Here is a 16331-nt window from a genome sequence, read left to right as displayed (position 1 = left end):
CCTTGTCACCTGGAGCATCCCACTACAGATACCACATCTGTAACACTCATCAGACTCCTTCTCCCTGCCCTCGCCACAGGTCTTAACATTCAGAGAGTAAGCCGAACTCAGCACAGTGGCTTGTTCATTTTGCTGTCATTAGCCTTCTAGGAGCAGAGAAGTGTTCTTACCAAAAAGCATGCAAGCTCATTTATGTCCATGCTGCCCTCCACGCTGGTCGCCTTTGATCAGAAAAGTAAATTTACACTTGTGAGAGCAATGAGGCTCAGCAGACAGCCCCAGTCCACCTCTCTTCCTTTAAAATGCTGTTGAAAATACTGTCATCTAAGGTGTTCCCACTTACAGGGTGTAACTGTGAGTTGTGTTCTTTTATGACCAAAATCTGTGATCCTGACAGAGTTCAGTTTTCAGTTTAACACAATTTTGTTTGGCTCATTTTTCTCTCTGCAGTCCTCCGAGTCCTACCTGCACTGGCAGATAAAGTGCTGACTAAAACACATTTAGTATTATCTTACAGAGTCCCTTAAGGCTTCAGCCTTGCCTTCACTTGCTCCAGTCCTCGCAACTGACCTTGGGTCTCAGATAAACTCTCCACAGGGTAAGATGTAATGTGGCCTCAGGGGTTTTCCATGTGTCAGGGACTTGGCAGCACAGTGGAGAAGCCCCACCTGATGCGTCTCCTACAGCAAAGCACGGTAGGGGCAGTCGTGGTCTGCCAGGGCAGGGTGCTGCCAGAGCTGTGGGTCAAAGGCTGGACCAGTTTCTTGCACCGTTACAAAGGGGGTTTGCTGGCAACTTGTCATGTCCTCCGAGCCCTGATAACTTGCTTTGGTGGCTTTGTCCCATCTTAGTTTTTATTAATGATAAAAGAGGGTTCTAACAGATAGCTGTATGACTAGCAGAAGGGACAAGTTATCTTCTGTGTTTGTGCAACTCCATGAAGGTGGTAGCCTTATAATTAGAAATTCTGGTATTGTACAGTGCTCCTGGGGCTGTGCGGATTTCTGTTTGTTCAGACAGGCTTCTGTGCTGTGTAACTTGGCAGAACAACACAGGATGCTCTTCCTAGGATCATCTTGTAGAGGAATGCATAAATCACTTGTTTACAAGTCCTCAAAGGAATAGTATCGATTTAAGCTAAATGCTTGTAAAGGTAATAAATAGCCATGTAATGGTCACATAGATGGCTTTCAATGTTATTTTAATTTAATGCAAACAAAGGTTTCAGCTGGGATGTCTGCACTCAGAAGGAATGACCTTGATCCAGTAATAAGGTGTGTGCAGCAGTCTGCTTGTTTATGCATCTTTGCTATCCTGCAGTGATTGTCACTGCCAGTGAGTTTTTCTTGCATGTAAAGAGGGGGAGAAATCTTAATGAAGTTATGGTAGTAAATCCCTGTCTGTTAAGTGAATAATGTTTTAATATTGCACTTTAAATGTTTGTAAGGAAAGGCATTTAGACTCAAAAATGTGAAGTCTGAAACTCAGGGCATTTAAAAGATGGCAGCCAAAGCCAAACATGTAAACAAAAATCCCAAATGTTTAGGATGTGTGGAAATTCCTCAGACCGGGCGAGGTCTCTTCAGAGCTCAGGATATTGTATGTGGGACTTCTGTGAGCCTGAGCATTTCCAAATATCTGCTCTATTGCTTTCAGGAGCATCACTAATGTGGAAAGCTTACTACTTCAAAAGGCAAAAATCTCAAAGGTGTTTTATGCAGCGCTTCGTTTAAATTTTTTTCCCCTCAGCTGCTAATTTTTCAGAGGCCAAAGCTGAGCCATACTGGAGTCCAGCTAGGAGTCTTCAATTTGCTTTTGAAACATTGCATGTGCTGGCAGGGCAGTGCTGCAGCCGGCAACAGCTGTTGCGTGCAGGAAGGGTTCAGGTGGCAACCCGCTCCACGTGCTGCCTCCTGTCCCCATTGTGCCCCAGTACATGCCGTCGCATGTGGGGATGCAGATGTGGAGATGGAGAGGTGCCTCCAGCTTCACTGTGTTTCTGCACATGGAATTCTTCCCAAATCTCACCTCCTGGTAGTTTGGGGGGTTTTTTTGTGTGTGTGTCGGTGTGTTAAGTATTAGTCATCAGGCTGCAAGTTACAAAATGGTTAAACAGAGGAGCAGCCCTCGGGTGTCACTGAGCAGCCCAGACTGGGCAGCTGCCCCTTTAGTTGCAAGGGGTCATTAATGACAGTATCTAGTGCTGCTGAATTAGATACAAGTAAGGTCCTTAACTGCACAACAAGGTTTGTATCTCCTACAGAGCTGGGAGTCCAGCTCTCCGGTTGCCCCAGTCTGGTTTTCCCTGGATAACTTCACTATAAAATTCTTCAGTTCACTGGGCATCTGCAATGAACAACGAAACGGGCAATCCATGCACATTAAACCCTGCTCAGGATGTTTACAGACTTCAGTATAAGCTGAAGTATTCCTGTATATAAAACCTGTGGGTTAGGAATTTCCCTCCTCTCTCTTCACCGGTTAGAATCTTGCTGGTAATTATTTTACATGTGAAGAGGAAAGACACTGAGGAGAGACTTCAGGCGTAAGAGGCTGGTGGGAGCTTCAGCTTCGCTTCTCTGGTCTCATTCTAGTTAGCTACTTGGCATAGCTCTGCTAGGGGTGCCAAGTCCCAGAGAAATCTGGAGATAGCAGGAGGGTCACAAAGTAGGACTGGGCTGTGGTTGCTTGGAGGACATGAAAAAGCAGAGAGGTGCAAAACCCAGGAGCAGAACTCTGCTCTGGTATAGCAAGCCAGGCAAAGCCAGCTGCTTCCCGACTCAGTATATACCACTCTGACTTTCGGAAGAGCTCCAACTCTTAAACAGTCTGAGAACAAGTGAACATAACCCAGCACTTCCTTCGCCAACGCTAGAGAGCTGTACTATGTCATAGTGGCTAGCAGCGCAGTACAGTACAAAAATCTCTTTTGTAGGCCAGCTTTATTTAACTTTTGGAAAAATAAGGTCAGAAATTTAGGCCAATTAGTGTGAGCAAAGCTCAGCAGGTTCACATCTCCCTTATGCAACTAGATCTCTAATTACTATCTGCATATTTTAAACACTTTATACAGTCCTTTGAAATAAGATTTTTCTATAACTAGAATCTCATACGCCATTTCTCAGAATTTTTTAGCATGTAAGAGCTGCATGTGTTTTCTGTCTTAATTTGTAATTCTCTCCCCACTTGAATAAAATATTTGAGTAAATTTTACTGTGTATTTGCAGCTGACATTGGAATTGCAGGTTGTAAGTTCAGTAAGTTGCCACGGTTAGGAAACTGTAATGAGCTCTTTAATTAAATAGATTAAGCACCAAAGTTTAGGTATGTGTTTCATGGGTATTTGGTTTATTAGATTTGTAGATCTGCTTTGTCTAAGGCATGTGTTTTATCCTCTGGCAGCTGAGACATACACCTGTTAAACTGAAGTCGCCCTTGCTGTTTTGGAGGTACAACTGATTCTGATGTCTTAATTTGTTTTGTTTGTTTCTAATGCGTCAGTTTATTTTGTTTACACAGAGACTTTGCTTATGTGGCAAGAGACAAAGACACAAGAATTCTGAAATGTCATGTGTTTCGATGTGACACCCCTGCAAAAGCCATCGCCACAAGTTTACACGAAATCTGTTCGAAGGCAAGTGGATTTGAAGTCAGCTGCATTCACCTGTTTAGAGGTCCCTGAGCCTAAACAATCAGCAACCGTATGCAGTATTAGTTTAGTTTATATCACTGGCAGTGAGAAATGGTGTAGAGAATTTGTAAAGGAAAGGATGCAAATGGATGGGAATAATGGGAGGGTGAGCATTTAGATTTGAGGAGGATGATACGTGCTTTTGATTTGACAAGTGTGTATAGAGACTGAAGGGTTTCTTGAATAATAAAAAGCTGCACATTCAAAGTGGAAAAAGAACACACAGCTTCAATTAATAATAAATGGTGATGTTAAACTCCGTAAATAAATCCGAACTTGTTTGAATGGAATTTTTAATGGTGTTATCCTGCAGGACAGACAGGAAAACAGTTGCTACTGTTACTCTGCCCAGTTAAAAAAACAAAAGTAATAATCAAGGAGACTAGTGGCTTTCAGCTACTCTAGTTACAAATACTAAGTCTTGGTTCCTGCTTGTGTGGTAGTGTTGTCTGCAATACCGGAGAGGACTGTTCTTTCCAGTCGTTCTACCTTACAGATTTTCCACCATTCCCTGGTCATTAACTTTGGTTTCCTTGCATGATCAGTTCATGACTGTCCTCTGTATGGTCATTTCATGCAGTGGTAGCAAGGCAGCACATCCTTTACAGCAGGCAAATCCAATTGAAACACTTTACAGAGAGGCAGTTAAACCAATCTACTTGAAACTCTTCTTTTATTATTTTATTCAGTCGTGGTGGATTTCAGGCTGCATCCCCCTTTTTAAAAATATTACGCTGCTTATTTTGATTTTCCTTAAAACATGTCAGTTTGCACCACAGGAAAAGTGGGCTGTGGGCGCGAGTAACCTTATTAGTTACCCTTGCGCAACTTATCCCTCTGTGTGAGTCACTGCTGTTCTGGAAAAGCCAGTTAGGAAACCTTCAGGTTCTAAAATTCTGCTTATTTATTGTGTGCCTGTCATTTGCTTTTTACGCTTTGTCTTCACATTAGTGAATGGAATCGGTGATGTCGAATTCTTTTTGTAGCCAGTTGTATAGTCTAAAATTTTTTCCTTTGTGCAACACTGCAAATGTGGCTACTGAACTTGTGATGTTTAATGCAAATGTGAGCAGTTAGACAGTGTGCAGTACTGTAACCTTCTGGGCAGCGGAGTTCTGCCTGAGGCAGAGGCAGAAGGTAATCCAGCAACTGTGCAAAGCCTGGCAGGTCTGGCTGGGCTTGGGTGCCTGAGGAAACGCAGGTGGTGGGGAGCTTCTCCGGTTGTCCAGGGAGCTGCAGGCTGTGCTTGGTGAAGCTTAACACCGGGAGCTGCAGCCGTGGCTGGCTGAAGAAGCCTAGACCTGTTATGTCCCTCCTCCAGCCTGCAGTTCTCACAGATGTTTCCCACAAGTCTGGCAGGGAAAAAGCAAGCTACGCAGGCCCTGCTACACAGCTGCTTTTGTCCAGTAAGGTCAACATCGAGTAAATGCCATGGTCGCTATACACATGGGTATCACAGAGTGGAACTGTCACATTAGTAACTGTGACATGAAACTCCTGGCATTACTTTTGGGTAAGAGAGCAACTAAGGATTTAAAACCATAGCTAATAGTAACACAGAATAAAACAGGATAGTGTTGTTAAGTAGAGTGTGTTCCTTTGTAGTTCAGCAGTAGATGGAATCAGGATTCAGGGAGGTTCTTGGATGTGCTGACACACTGGACCTCTTTTGCTGAGTCGGAGATTCTTCCTAAGCTAGTGCGTATCATTTTTCATCTGCAGGGGGGAATATTATCTTGTGTCCCTGTAACAAAAGATACTTTCAATATACAAAACAAAAAGGAGAAATTTGCTAGAAGTATCTTCAGACCAAGCGTCATCCACTGAAACACCGGTTTCTTGTATAGCTTAACTGTCATAGCATAAAGAAACAGATAGCAATGCTTTCTGTATGAGCTTTGGAAAACCCTTGTTACCTTCCATGGGTCCCTTCTCAGTCATATATGCATAGGAAATAACCATCCAAAGTGATTGTTTTCAAGTGGATTTGGGGTTTTTTTTACCTCTTTTTGCTAATATTGCACATTTTGAGGAAAGAACAGGTTGTTTTGTGCATGGGATTTTAATTCCAGAAGAAACATAAAAATAGAGCAAAAAATTATCCAGAGCAGAATATAGATAAGAGGGGAACATGAATAATGAACACTCTTCTCTGTGTGTTAAATATTTATATTTCTTGCTATATTACTCCTCACTGCAATTTTGCTAAAAATGACTGGAGGTTTTTTTTCCTCCACAAGTTCTTTATGTAGTTAAGGAATGGTGAATGAACTGGAGGAAAATGAAATTTGTATTTAAAAAGAATAACCTGTTTAGTCACATAGCTTCTGACTTATTTCAGATTTCAGAAACTAGGGTTGTAATAGGAGTAGATTTATACTTGTAGTTGCTACTGCACTGTATTTAAAAAAAAAAAAAGCTATATTATCACTATCTTCTTCAGATTATGGCTGAACGGAAGAATGCTAAAGCTGTGGCTTGCAGCTCGTTGCAGGAGAGGACAAATGTCACCCTTGATGTTCCTCTGCAAGGTACTGTGTGCTACAGCTAGTACCCTTGGGATGGTCCTGGTTTAGATGTGTTTTGTTTCTGATGCTGTTTTTGACCAAAATGGAGCATGTTGGGTGGAGAAGTCAGGAGTGTAATCCTGTCTTTTAAACATTAAACATTCTATTGGTTATGCTGACAGAAATGGAGTTCTGCTCACTTATGTCAACTTGTGCATTTCCTCCTTTATTTTGAAATACAAATGTTGCAAATGCAATTTTACATATTTGTGGCTACTTGCACATACTGTCCTTTTCAATTCAAAATACCTCTTGACACGAGACTGCACAAGTTGGCCAAATCTTCCTTAAGAACAGAATATACATCAGTTAATCACTTGGATTCAAAGGAGCTGTAGGAGAACTCCTCAATTTCGGCATCTGTTCTAGCAACTTCCAAGGCGAGGGGTACAAGCTGGTTGTTATCCAGCTTAAGGGTCTTTTGCACACTCTGCTGCATGGAAGAAGACAGTTGCCTTTGCATGCCTTTATTAAGCATAGCTTAATTGTTGCTATTTTGAAAGTATTCCAGGAGAGCAAACATACTTTGTGTTAGCTTTATAGGAAATTATATGCTTCTAGATCCACCAGCTTATACTGAATATCTTACTCCTAATCCATAAATCAACTTCTGTAACAGTCTGCTCAGATAGTAGTATTGATTATTCATAGACTGTGTTTAACATACTAACAAGGATGGTATTAAAACCAGATTCCAGATTGTACGTAGCTATGTAGTGAAACTTCGGTCTGGATGTCTGTGAGGCACATTCATCTATATTTTCTGGTTTTTAATATGCTAGCAATATAACGTTACCTTATTCTTAGCTTAGGTCAAGAATTAGGTGATGAAAGTTTATCCCTAATTCCTTTAGAAATTACTGAGCATTGTTCTTGTCAGAAAAAGTAAATATTTGTTTTGATCGATACAATACTTTCGGAGTACAATTACTGGGTAAACTGTTTTATGTTATTGATGAAATAAAAGTGGTTTTCCCTGCTGTGAATGCTGGTTAATAGAAGCTGATTTTTGTTCCCATGCAGTAGATTTCCCAACACCAAAGACAGAGCTGGTACAGAAGTTCCACGTCCAGTACCTGGGCATGCTACCTGTAGCTAAACCTGTGGGTATGTGACACTTACGTGACTTCCGAAGTACCTTGCATAAACTCTACAGGCTGGACTCTGGCTAGCCAAGTGTAAATGCATCATTTTTGAAGGGTAACGACTCGTGCACTTCAGTCAGGCATGAAGACATCTAATATTCAGGGCCTCTTTTGAAAATGTGTTTTACAACTAGAGTATTTTGGGAGCTGCCAAGAAAGCGGGAGTTTCTTTCTACTGCTTTCTCTGAACATGAGCTCTGCTACTAATGAGAAGGGCCCTGGAGAACTGAAATGGTGCAGCAGCTAAACAACGTGCTATCCTGTTTTAATAAGCTAGAGGCACCTGTTCTGTTTTCTTCAGATGAAGAAGACCCAACTTCACAACCCTTCCTTCCATCATCAAAGTAATTTTAATGAGTCCAAAACAATGTGTTTTCTGTACTGCTATGTGAAACTAAAAATCTTGTTGCTGCCTACTTACACTCACGTATTTCATTTTCACTGTTGCATTTTCTTCTCCTTTAGGAATGGATACTCTGAACAGTGCCATTGAAAGTCTAATGGCTTCCTCTAGCAAAGAAGACTGGATGCCAGTTACTATGAATGTTGCTGATGCTACTGTCACAGTCATCAGTGAAAGGGTAAGGTAGACTGTCCTGTTTAAAACACATTTAACATAACGTGAGCATTGAAAACCAGGAACACAGGAACACTAGTAGAAAGAGTTCATAGACACTAGAATTGCTTATTTTGCATTTTACTTCTTTCCAGAATCTGGAGAGGCTCTTATTGCAGGTATCAGCTTTAGCTTTATATTTACCATTTCAAGCATGTTCTCAGATCTAAATTACTATTAGTATTCATTACATACCTAACACAAATTCAGTGTTACCCTTTCTAGGAATTTTGAGCCTAAACCACTGTAAGTTAAGCTCTTAAGTAGCAATCCTAAATTCTAAACTGTATTTACCTTATTCTTGGTATGGAAGCCAAGAGCAGTAAGTTTTTAAAATGCACGATATGCTGAGTTCTAATGCTTAAAGCCTTGGTCTTCTGGTGACAGCCTAGAAGGGGAGATCCAGCCCAGGCCTGAGCACACGAGGTATATGCATATAGATAGAATGGAATTCCACAATATTGTGTCGGTGTCATCCCCCATGCCCCCCATTTAATCAACTTAAAATTGAAAGTAGAGTTCCACAGAATATCCAACAGTAATGATCAATCACTTGATTCCTAACCAGAATGAAGAGGAAATCATGGTGGAGTGTCGTGTGCGGTTCCTGTCTTTCATGGGAGTGGGCAAGGACATTCACACGTTTGCGTTCATTATGGATACAGGAAACCAGCATTTTGAGTGCCACGTTTTTTGGTGTGAACCAAATGCAGGCAATGTATCAGAAGCTGTTCAGGCTGCTTGTATGGTAAGTGACCTTCAAAGGCATCTAATGCCTCTTAGTTTTTTGCACTGCCTTCATAAATAACCATCTTTCCGAATTTGCAATTATATTAACTTCAAGACAGAAAAACACCAGAACAGATAAAAATAGGAATTGGGATTCTGCTATATTTAATCAGTTAAAGCCCAAACATTTTTAAGTTTGAAATGTCAATGTAGTGAACAATACCCCTTTAATCATCTTCCCTCCTAACCTCTGCAACATCTGTGTAAGTTAAAATCTCTTCTTTCACTACACAAGTTATCTAATGCTGGAAAAACATTCTGCTGAGAGTCATGTTATACAATCCAGTGACGATGTAGTGAAAATAATCCCTGTTCAAAAATAGCTAAACCCAGAAAACTTATTTTTCAGTTTTCAAAGGCCTGTTCCTATGATATAGATTTAGTATCTGTCGTGTGCTAATGAATGAACAGTTTCTGCCCACAGATTGAGACCAATGTTCCATTAACTTCAGCTGGGCTATTTGTCATGGCCAAAATGGAAGTTTGACTATATATGATGGGGAGGTTAAAACTGTATTTAAAATGCTCTGTGAAAATATTGGATACAGTAAGGATTGGAGAATGCTTTTGCCTTGTTGCAGCTGCGGTATCAGAAGTGCTTAGTAGCCAGACCTCCTTCACAGAAAGTTCGACCGCCCCCACCTCCTGCAGACTCGGTGACTAGAAGAGTTACAACTAACGTAAAAAGAGGAGTGTTGTCCCTCATTGACACTTTGAAACAGAAACGCCCAGTCACTGAGATGCCATAGCTGCATAAGAGAGAAGATTCTCCTACCATTTAACTGAAGATAACAGTAGCTACACTAAGGAAAATGAACTGACAACGTTTGGCCTTCCACTTCAAATTGCTGATGCTTCAGAGAATTTACCCTTACCGAAACAATGTTAGACAAGCATGTTCTCTTGTTCTTGCCACCATTGTGTGATATGAAAAGAAGCATGAATAATTTTTTTGCTATCAGTGAGTTACATCGTGAGCAATGGAAGGTCTGTTTGATTGTAAATACATGAACATTACCTAAACTCACACAAAAAAAGAATATGGCCACGTCCCTCCCAGTGAACTCATGCTAAAGTCCTTGGAGTGAATGATGCCCGAGTTGATAGTTTCACCGTCTTGAGCTGGATTTGTAACAAACCAATCTTAAATCCTACAGCACTTTGCTTTGTTTTCAACACTGGCGTAGGTACCAAGTATTAGCTACCATTGAATTCCTGTAGATTAAATACCAAGTTTTATTTTTTACAGAACTACGCCTGTTAGTTTTAAATTGTTTGTCAGCATTGGTCTAGCAACCACTTCAGTATCTCCCTGACATGCTTTTGAATCACGGCGTCATTATTTCATCTCCTGGTTATACATTATGGTCTTAGAGAAGAATCGTGTGTCATACCAAACCAATGCCGAAAATTCCAGAAGTGTTTTCAGTAATTGAGTTGCAGGGTGATCTGCTGAAGCTTTTCAGCTTTAAATGTACAAATGCAACTGTTAGCTGTTAAATTTATTCTCCTAAATCTGTCATTAATTCATTCAAAATACCATTTGTTTCACACAGGGCTCAAGCCAATCAGGAGTGAGAAAAAACTAACCAGTAATTTTATTGTCTTACAACTCTTACAGAGACTAAAATATTCCATACCTTTTCCATACAAGTGTTTGATGAAATGTTCAGTTCAGCATCTGGTTGCACAGTTCCCCTTTCCCCTCAGAGTTTGTTGCTGAGTGCTTAACATGCTACAAAAAGAACAATCATGTTTCTTGTTATTTACAGAATTCCATGAAATTTCATTTACTTTTAGTGCTCTCGTGACAAAGTAAGAAGAGAGTTGTTTTCTAACAAGATAGTCCCTCAGGTGGTACAACTTGATTTCAATGCTTTTGCTCCAAAGGCTTCATCTAAATTGCTGTGATTTACACACTGCTGCAGACCCTGGCAAAGTCAGCCCAGTATTGCCCCTTAAAATTGTACCTTAGGCTGATTTTCAAATGCAGTTATGCAACTGGAGTCTCTCCCTTCACCATCTTCTGTCTAGACCTGCAGGTTGGTGCAAATTTTGGAAATGGAACATCAAATGTATTTTTAACTAGCATTAAAAATGTTTTGTCTCCATTTATAGATATGTTCCAAACTGTAACTGTCTCCCAAGTCTGCAAGTCTGCTCATACTATAATTTTAAAAGAACATTGGCAAGGTTGTTATTACAAGAACTCTTTATCTTACTATGCAAGGGACTTTTATAAACAAGCCATTATCTTTTTATTTCCTTGTTTAAATACATTAATGGCAACACCTGGGCAAAGCAACTTAGGAACACAAGGGGAAAAGAATGATGATTCAAGAAATTTCAGCCTTGAAAACTGCAGAAAAAACCCCATGAAACTCAGTGTGATGTATGAGCAGGAGTCAGGTGAAGGCTCGCTATGCAACTATTGTGATTAAATTTAGCTCTTTCGAATACCCTCTTAAGGAGCTGATCCCCCACCTGTCTCAGATCTCTTTATGACCCCCAATTCTGCACCCCCAGGCACTGAAGCAAGTTTCCCCTCCCAAGGGTCATATCCCTGCTACCCCCTTTGCACCAGTTTATTCCTTGTGCAGCTGGAGGCCAAGTTGCTTATGCCAAGTAGGCAGGGAGAGCTGGAGGGGGGGAGACACAAACAGCCCCACCCCTTTTAGCAGTACCAGTGTTTTAAACTGGCCATGGACGAAGCCAGGTGGCAAAGCATGGAGATGGCTGCTTGCGTACAGGCTCGTTCAGCTTCTGGTAGTGATCCCAGCAATGTCTGCTAGGAGCAGTGTAAAAACTCCCTTCCTATCGCTATCAAAATGTGGTGGCTAACGATGTACCTTTAGGTATGATCATGAAGTTAAAGAGGTAAAAGTTTCCTTACTCGTCATCACGGTAGTGATTTGAACTTTGACTTTTGTTTTAAATTACAGAAAATACTTTGACAGTGTCTTTTTAAAGTTTCAGCTGGAAATGCCAGGATTTGGGATTTGCAACTGTTCTACAGCAGTGAATTTGAAACAGTCTGATTAGATTTTGTAGTTGCATCTGTGTAGTGCTTGTTATCGCCAAGAGATCCAGACTGTCTTTAAACTACTACACCACTTAGCAAACAGCACTGTAAAGGTTCTTCTGTATCAGTGTTGTCAAAGCTATGAACATATAGTTAGCTTTCACTGGCAAAGTGTGCAATTGCAGGGAGGGCTGAGGAGAAGATAGAAGGGTGTTTGAAAAGCCGTAGGTCACTTGCCAATCTATGTTTTAAGAGTTCGGTGTCTGTTAACACAATGTTGTTGATTTTGCAAGTGTTTAAGTAGTGTGCTTAATGGTCTGACTGTATGTGGCCTTTTTGCTTCAGTAGAGCCCCTTGTTCTCCAAAACATTAAATATACGTGCAGGTGTTTTGCAGAATTGGAGCCTAATACTGCAAAGCCCGTTACCTTTTGTTAAACAATATATGAAACCATTTTTACCATGGCCAAAAAAAATATGTAGTAAGTATGGGGGGGGTGGGGGGGTGTTTGAGCAACTGCCACTATTTTAGTTGATGTTACACAGACCCTCAGTTACCTATGCATTTTTTTATAATACCTAGTGGTTCTGTAGGCAGGCAGCCATGTTCACTATGCCTTGTATGTCTGATGCCATATTCTAAATTAACCTGTTAAATACAGCTTAAAATATTTTTATTTATTCTATTTTTACTGAAATATCCTGCATTATTATGTTGATGTATTGTCTTTACTGGACGTGCTGTTGTAACATTCTCCACTCTGTATACTATAGGTTGCCTAAAAAAAGGCAGGCTTTGTAATTATTTGTAGCCGCATTTTTATTGAAGTCTGTAGAAAAAATCATGTAAAGCAAAGCTAATTTCTTCATTTTTTTTCAATGCAAGTAGGAAGTTAGAGGTAAGTATCACATGTCAGTCATGTCATTAATATGCTTCCTTGCAGAAGCAAGGAGATTTATATTCACAGTCAATGATGAGATAAAAGCCTCTCTCTTGAAATCTGAAGTGCTGGCTGTAGGTCTTATTTAAGCCGCTTACTGTTTCATTTGAAGGGGAGCAAGGGGGTATGGAGGATGTAAGGCTACAGAGGCCACGTACAGGGTGGTTAAACAGGAATAACAAAAACTGCATGGAAGGGCAATAGAATCCATTCATAGTAAACTGGGCTTTTAGTGATACGCTTCCTGTGCAGAGTCACCTGTAGCTATATAATACACCCTTTCCATGACAAAGGAACAGAAACTATGGAGTATCTAATAGCTTACGCCAGTTCTGTGTCACTTAAGAGTTCTACATCCCTTTTCTTTTAATTTTATCAAACATTTTGTAGATCATTTAACTGGGGATCCTAAAACTGTTAGTAAGTTACCCATGGAAAAGAACTTTCTTATTTCAACAGCTAATATGGGCTCAGCCTTTCAGCATTACCATTAACCCCATTACTCCTTTCTTGAGCAGGTTAATTAGTACATTGCTAAAACTTGCGCTATACAGTCAGCGAAAGCAGGGTTCATTTACTGTAGCAGCAGTAAGGAAGGAGACACCCACTGTTTATTAGCAGAGCTCAGTCTTAAAGCACCTGACTGACGCAGAAAATACAATTTTCCCTGCTGTTGACCACTTCTCCACATTTAAATGTAATCTGTTCCGAGAATAAATTTAGCTGCATAAAATTATTGTCTCAACTGTTACTGGTCCATGAAAATGGGAAATTATTTCTTTTGTTCCAAATTGTGGTTGAGGGGAGGGAAAAACGTACCGGTGGTTTAGAGGCAACAGCAGTACAATGGATGCTTTTGTATCTGGAAAGCTGAATCGGCAGTTTTAGTTGAAAATTACAAATACATAACTGGATTACAGAATGTTATGTTACACAAGATACAGTTTTACTGAAAAAAGTCATCAAGTGTTTAACTGAGCATACAGCCTTCTACCTACGAGCTCTCTGAAGTCAGTCCCAGATGTTTCTCCATCGTGTGATGTTTGGTGCTTACAAAGTAGCTGCTGACCTGTAGAACCAGAACCTTCACTACCAGCTCTTTGATATTCTTGGTAAGACATCAAGACACTGACTGGGTTAGCCTCCGTAACATTGCAAAGACGCAAACTCCTGAAAGCAAGATGAGGCCGACTGAGAGACATCATGATGCGGATTATGTAAGTAGCCTAGAAATTCTGTCATCAGACACATGTATGTTCTTTTATAAGTAATTTTAATTATCTTTAATAATTACTGATACAGATTTTGATTTAAAAAAAACCCAGCAGTTTTGGTCTCTAATTGCAGAATCTCTGAAGTTTATTTTAAGCATTTAACCATACTGAAGAAAACCCAGAATCTCCTTACGGTCCATTCCTTTTATCTAACACGCAGAATCTCTCCTCCTCCAGGATGGTTTTGAAACAAAACAGGGATTTATTTTCTTTTTCAATTCTATATATTGCATGTGCACAGGTCTATATCTATCCTTGGAAGTTTGCTCTGGTTTCTGAATAGAGTTCATCCTTTTACTGGAGCAGGTAAGGAGCATAGGTTACTGGGATATGCAGCAGGTGAGTGATGCCTTTGAAGAGGACAGCTGGCTCAGAAAGAAATTTTTACTGATTCAGTGAAGCAGCAGTACTTATCTGATGAGCGAGAGCCAGCTGTCCATGTTGCTGGTGTGGTATCATTCACATCCTTTCTTCCAAAGCTACGCTGACTGGTGTGGTGAGGAAAAAAATAAGAGATGTTAAAACCTTTTCTCTGGCTGGGTCTAAATCCAGAATCATATGTTCAAATACTTTAAGATTCCATACCATATTGTTAACACTCTTGTCAAGTATCTTAAATGATTGCCTAGAGGACAGTTTCTTCTTGGGCCACAGGTATCTTTGCCTTTCTGTATTGCTACACTGTCTTTATTTCGTTTCTACAACACTTCTAATCTAAATACAGTTCCTGAGGTTCCTTTTACTGTCATTCTGTCGTCATTTTCTTTCTTTATACTGTCCATATTTAATACTAAATCAGATTATTGTTAAAAGTACATCTGTGTGTACCTTTTATCCTCTGCTTAGATTATAGAACAATTAAAGGTACATTACAGTTACTTTTTTATATTTGCTAGCAAAAGGGAGCAGGGTAGAAGCCCACAGCTGTTTCCAAAGACAAACTACTCTGTGTTCAGTCATTATTCAGCTGACTAGCAGTAACATTTATAAAAATAACTGACAGTAGCAGCTTTTTTCAACTAAGAACTGCTTGTGTCAAGAAAGTTCATGAAAAAAGTTATGAACCATGACATAGTCTGACATGACATTGTGATGATAATTCAGTACTTTTAGCATAAAAATATTTTATCTAGTGTTCATTGTTAATATTTTGAAGCACACCTGAATAGAAACCAAGGGACCAAGTACTAGAAAGCCTGTGCATGGGCTTTAGTGTACTTGGCCAGTTGTCTGTACAAAAGTTCACGTGTAGTTTTAGAAATACAGGTGAGCTAACCGGCGTGCTGTGCAAGGCTTAATTTCCATGTTGGCAGTCTAAATAATAACTCACAAAAATGGTATCTAGCACTTGTAAAGAGATAGCCACTTAAAAAATGCAGACTCGCTTTTAAAAAAGTCTGTCTGAAATTGAGAATTCCTACAGATCTAAGCAGGTCATGGTGGGGGCAGGGGAGGGCAGAAATCTATGCTTTTAACATGTCACTTCGATGCATACAGCAAAAAGCTATAGCTTTTTGACCTCACTCCCCTCAGCGGTCTTATCAGCCTTATGCAGCTGAGCTTCGTTCACTTTAAGGTGCGATTACTGGTTTAAAAATGATTATCTAATATGGGTATTTCTGTGCAGATATCCCATATCTCTTTGCCACAGCAAGATCATCCTGCATACAGGTATACTGTAATTAAGTGTATTGATGAATATATACAGGAATCTTTACCTTCTTTGTAAAGGTAGGGCAAAATCTGAAGATTCTTACAGTCATGGTCGAGGAAGACTAAGCGCAGTTGGCTTGACCACGGTAGACAGAGGTGGTGGAAGTACCCTACCACCTGAACCCTTTGCTCCAGTCCACGCATGAAAACAAGGATGAGTTGATATCCTGGGTTTGTTTCCTTGCAAACTTGGGTATGGTGTTATCACGGGAGGCAAAACTATTTCCACGGGCTTCAGTACAACCCTCTTACGTTCTGCATGTGTCTTCCTAGCAAGGGTCTGTCTTTCATACGTCTTGCCAGTAGGCGACAAGTAAGATGTGTGCTTCAGCACTTTAGGCAGAGCTGTGGCTGAAGCAGGATTGATAGATTTCTTCAGCTGAACATAGCTGTTTGTTTGGTTCACATTCTTTTGTTGTATGTTGCTGACTGCTTTAGACACAGAAACTTCAGCCTTAATATTAGATACAGTTTGACGGCGAGGGAACTCCACAGTTTTGGGCTTTATACCACCACCAGTAATATTACGTCTACGTTGTGTTACTTTCTGCTTTTTCTCCTCTTCGATTTTTTA

The 16331-nt window shown here is 40.3% G+C and overlaps 2 protein-coding genes across 2 annotated transcripts in view; one reads left to right on the top strand and one right to left on the bottom strand.

The window, feature by feature from the left end:
- The window catches only part of APBB2 (amyloid beta precursor protein binding family B member 2), a 150940-nt gene extending 140881 nt beyond the window's left edge, over window positions 1-10059 (top strand). Inside the window, exons 12-17 of the mRNA XM_080378984.1 lie at window positions 3520-3634; window positions 6135-6222; window positions 7282-7365; window positions 7869-7984; window positions 8588-8767; window positions 9390-10059. Coding sequence (XP_080235110.1) covers window positions 3520-3634; window positions 6135-6222; window positions 7282-7365; window positions 7869-7984; window positions 8588-8767; window positions 9390-9557 — 751 coding nt within the window. The 3' untranslated portion in view covers window positions 9558-10059. The remainder of the gene's footprint in view (window positions 1-3519; window positions 3635-6134; window positions 6223-7281; window positions 7366-7868; window positions 7985-8587; window positions 8768-9389) is intronic.
- The window catches only part of NSUN7 (NOP2/Sun RNA methyltransferase family member 7), a 37469-nt gene continuing 30918 nt past the window's right edge, over window positions 9781-16331 (bottom strand). Inside the window, 1 exon segment of the mRNA XM_080378991.1 lies at window positions 9781-16330. Within this exon segment, the coding sequence (XP_080235117.1) occupies window positions 15804-16330 (527 nt within the window). The 3' untranslated portion in view covers window positions 9781-15803.

Source organism: Falco punctatus, assembly GCF_963210335.1.
Source record: "Falco punctatus genome assembly, chromosome: 1".
Lineage (NCBI taxonomy): Eukaryota > Metazoa > Chordata > Aves > Falconiformes > Falconidae > Falco > Falco punctatus.
Note: the sequence above shows the minus strand (reverse complement) of the source record. Positions and strands in the feature narration are given on the sequence as shown.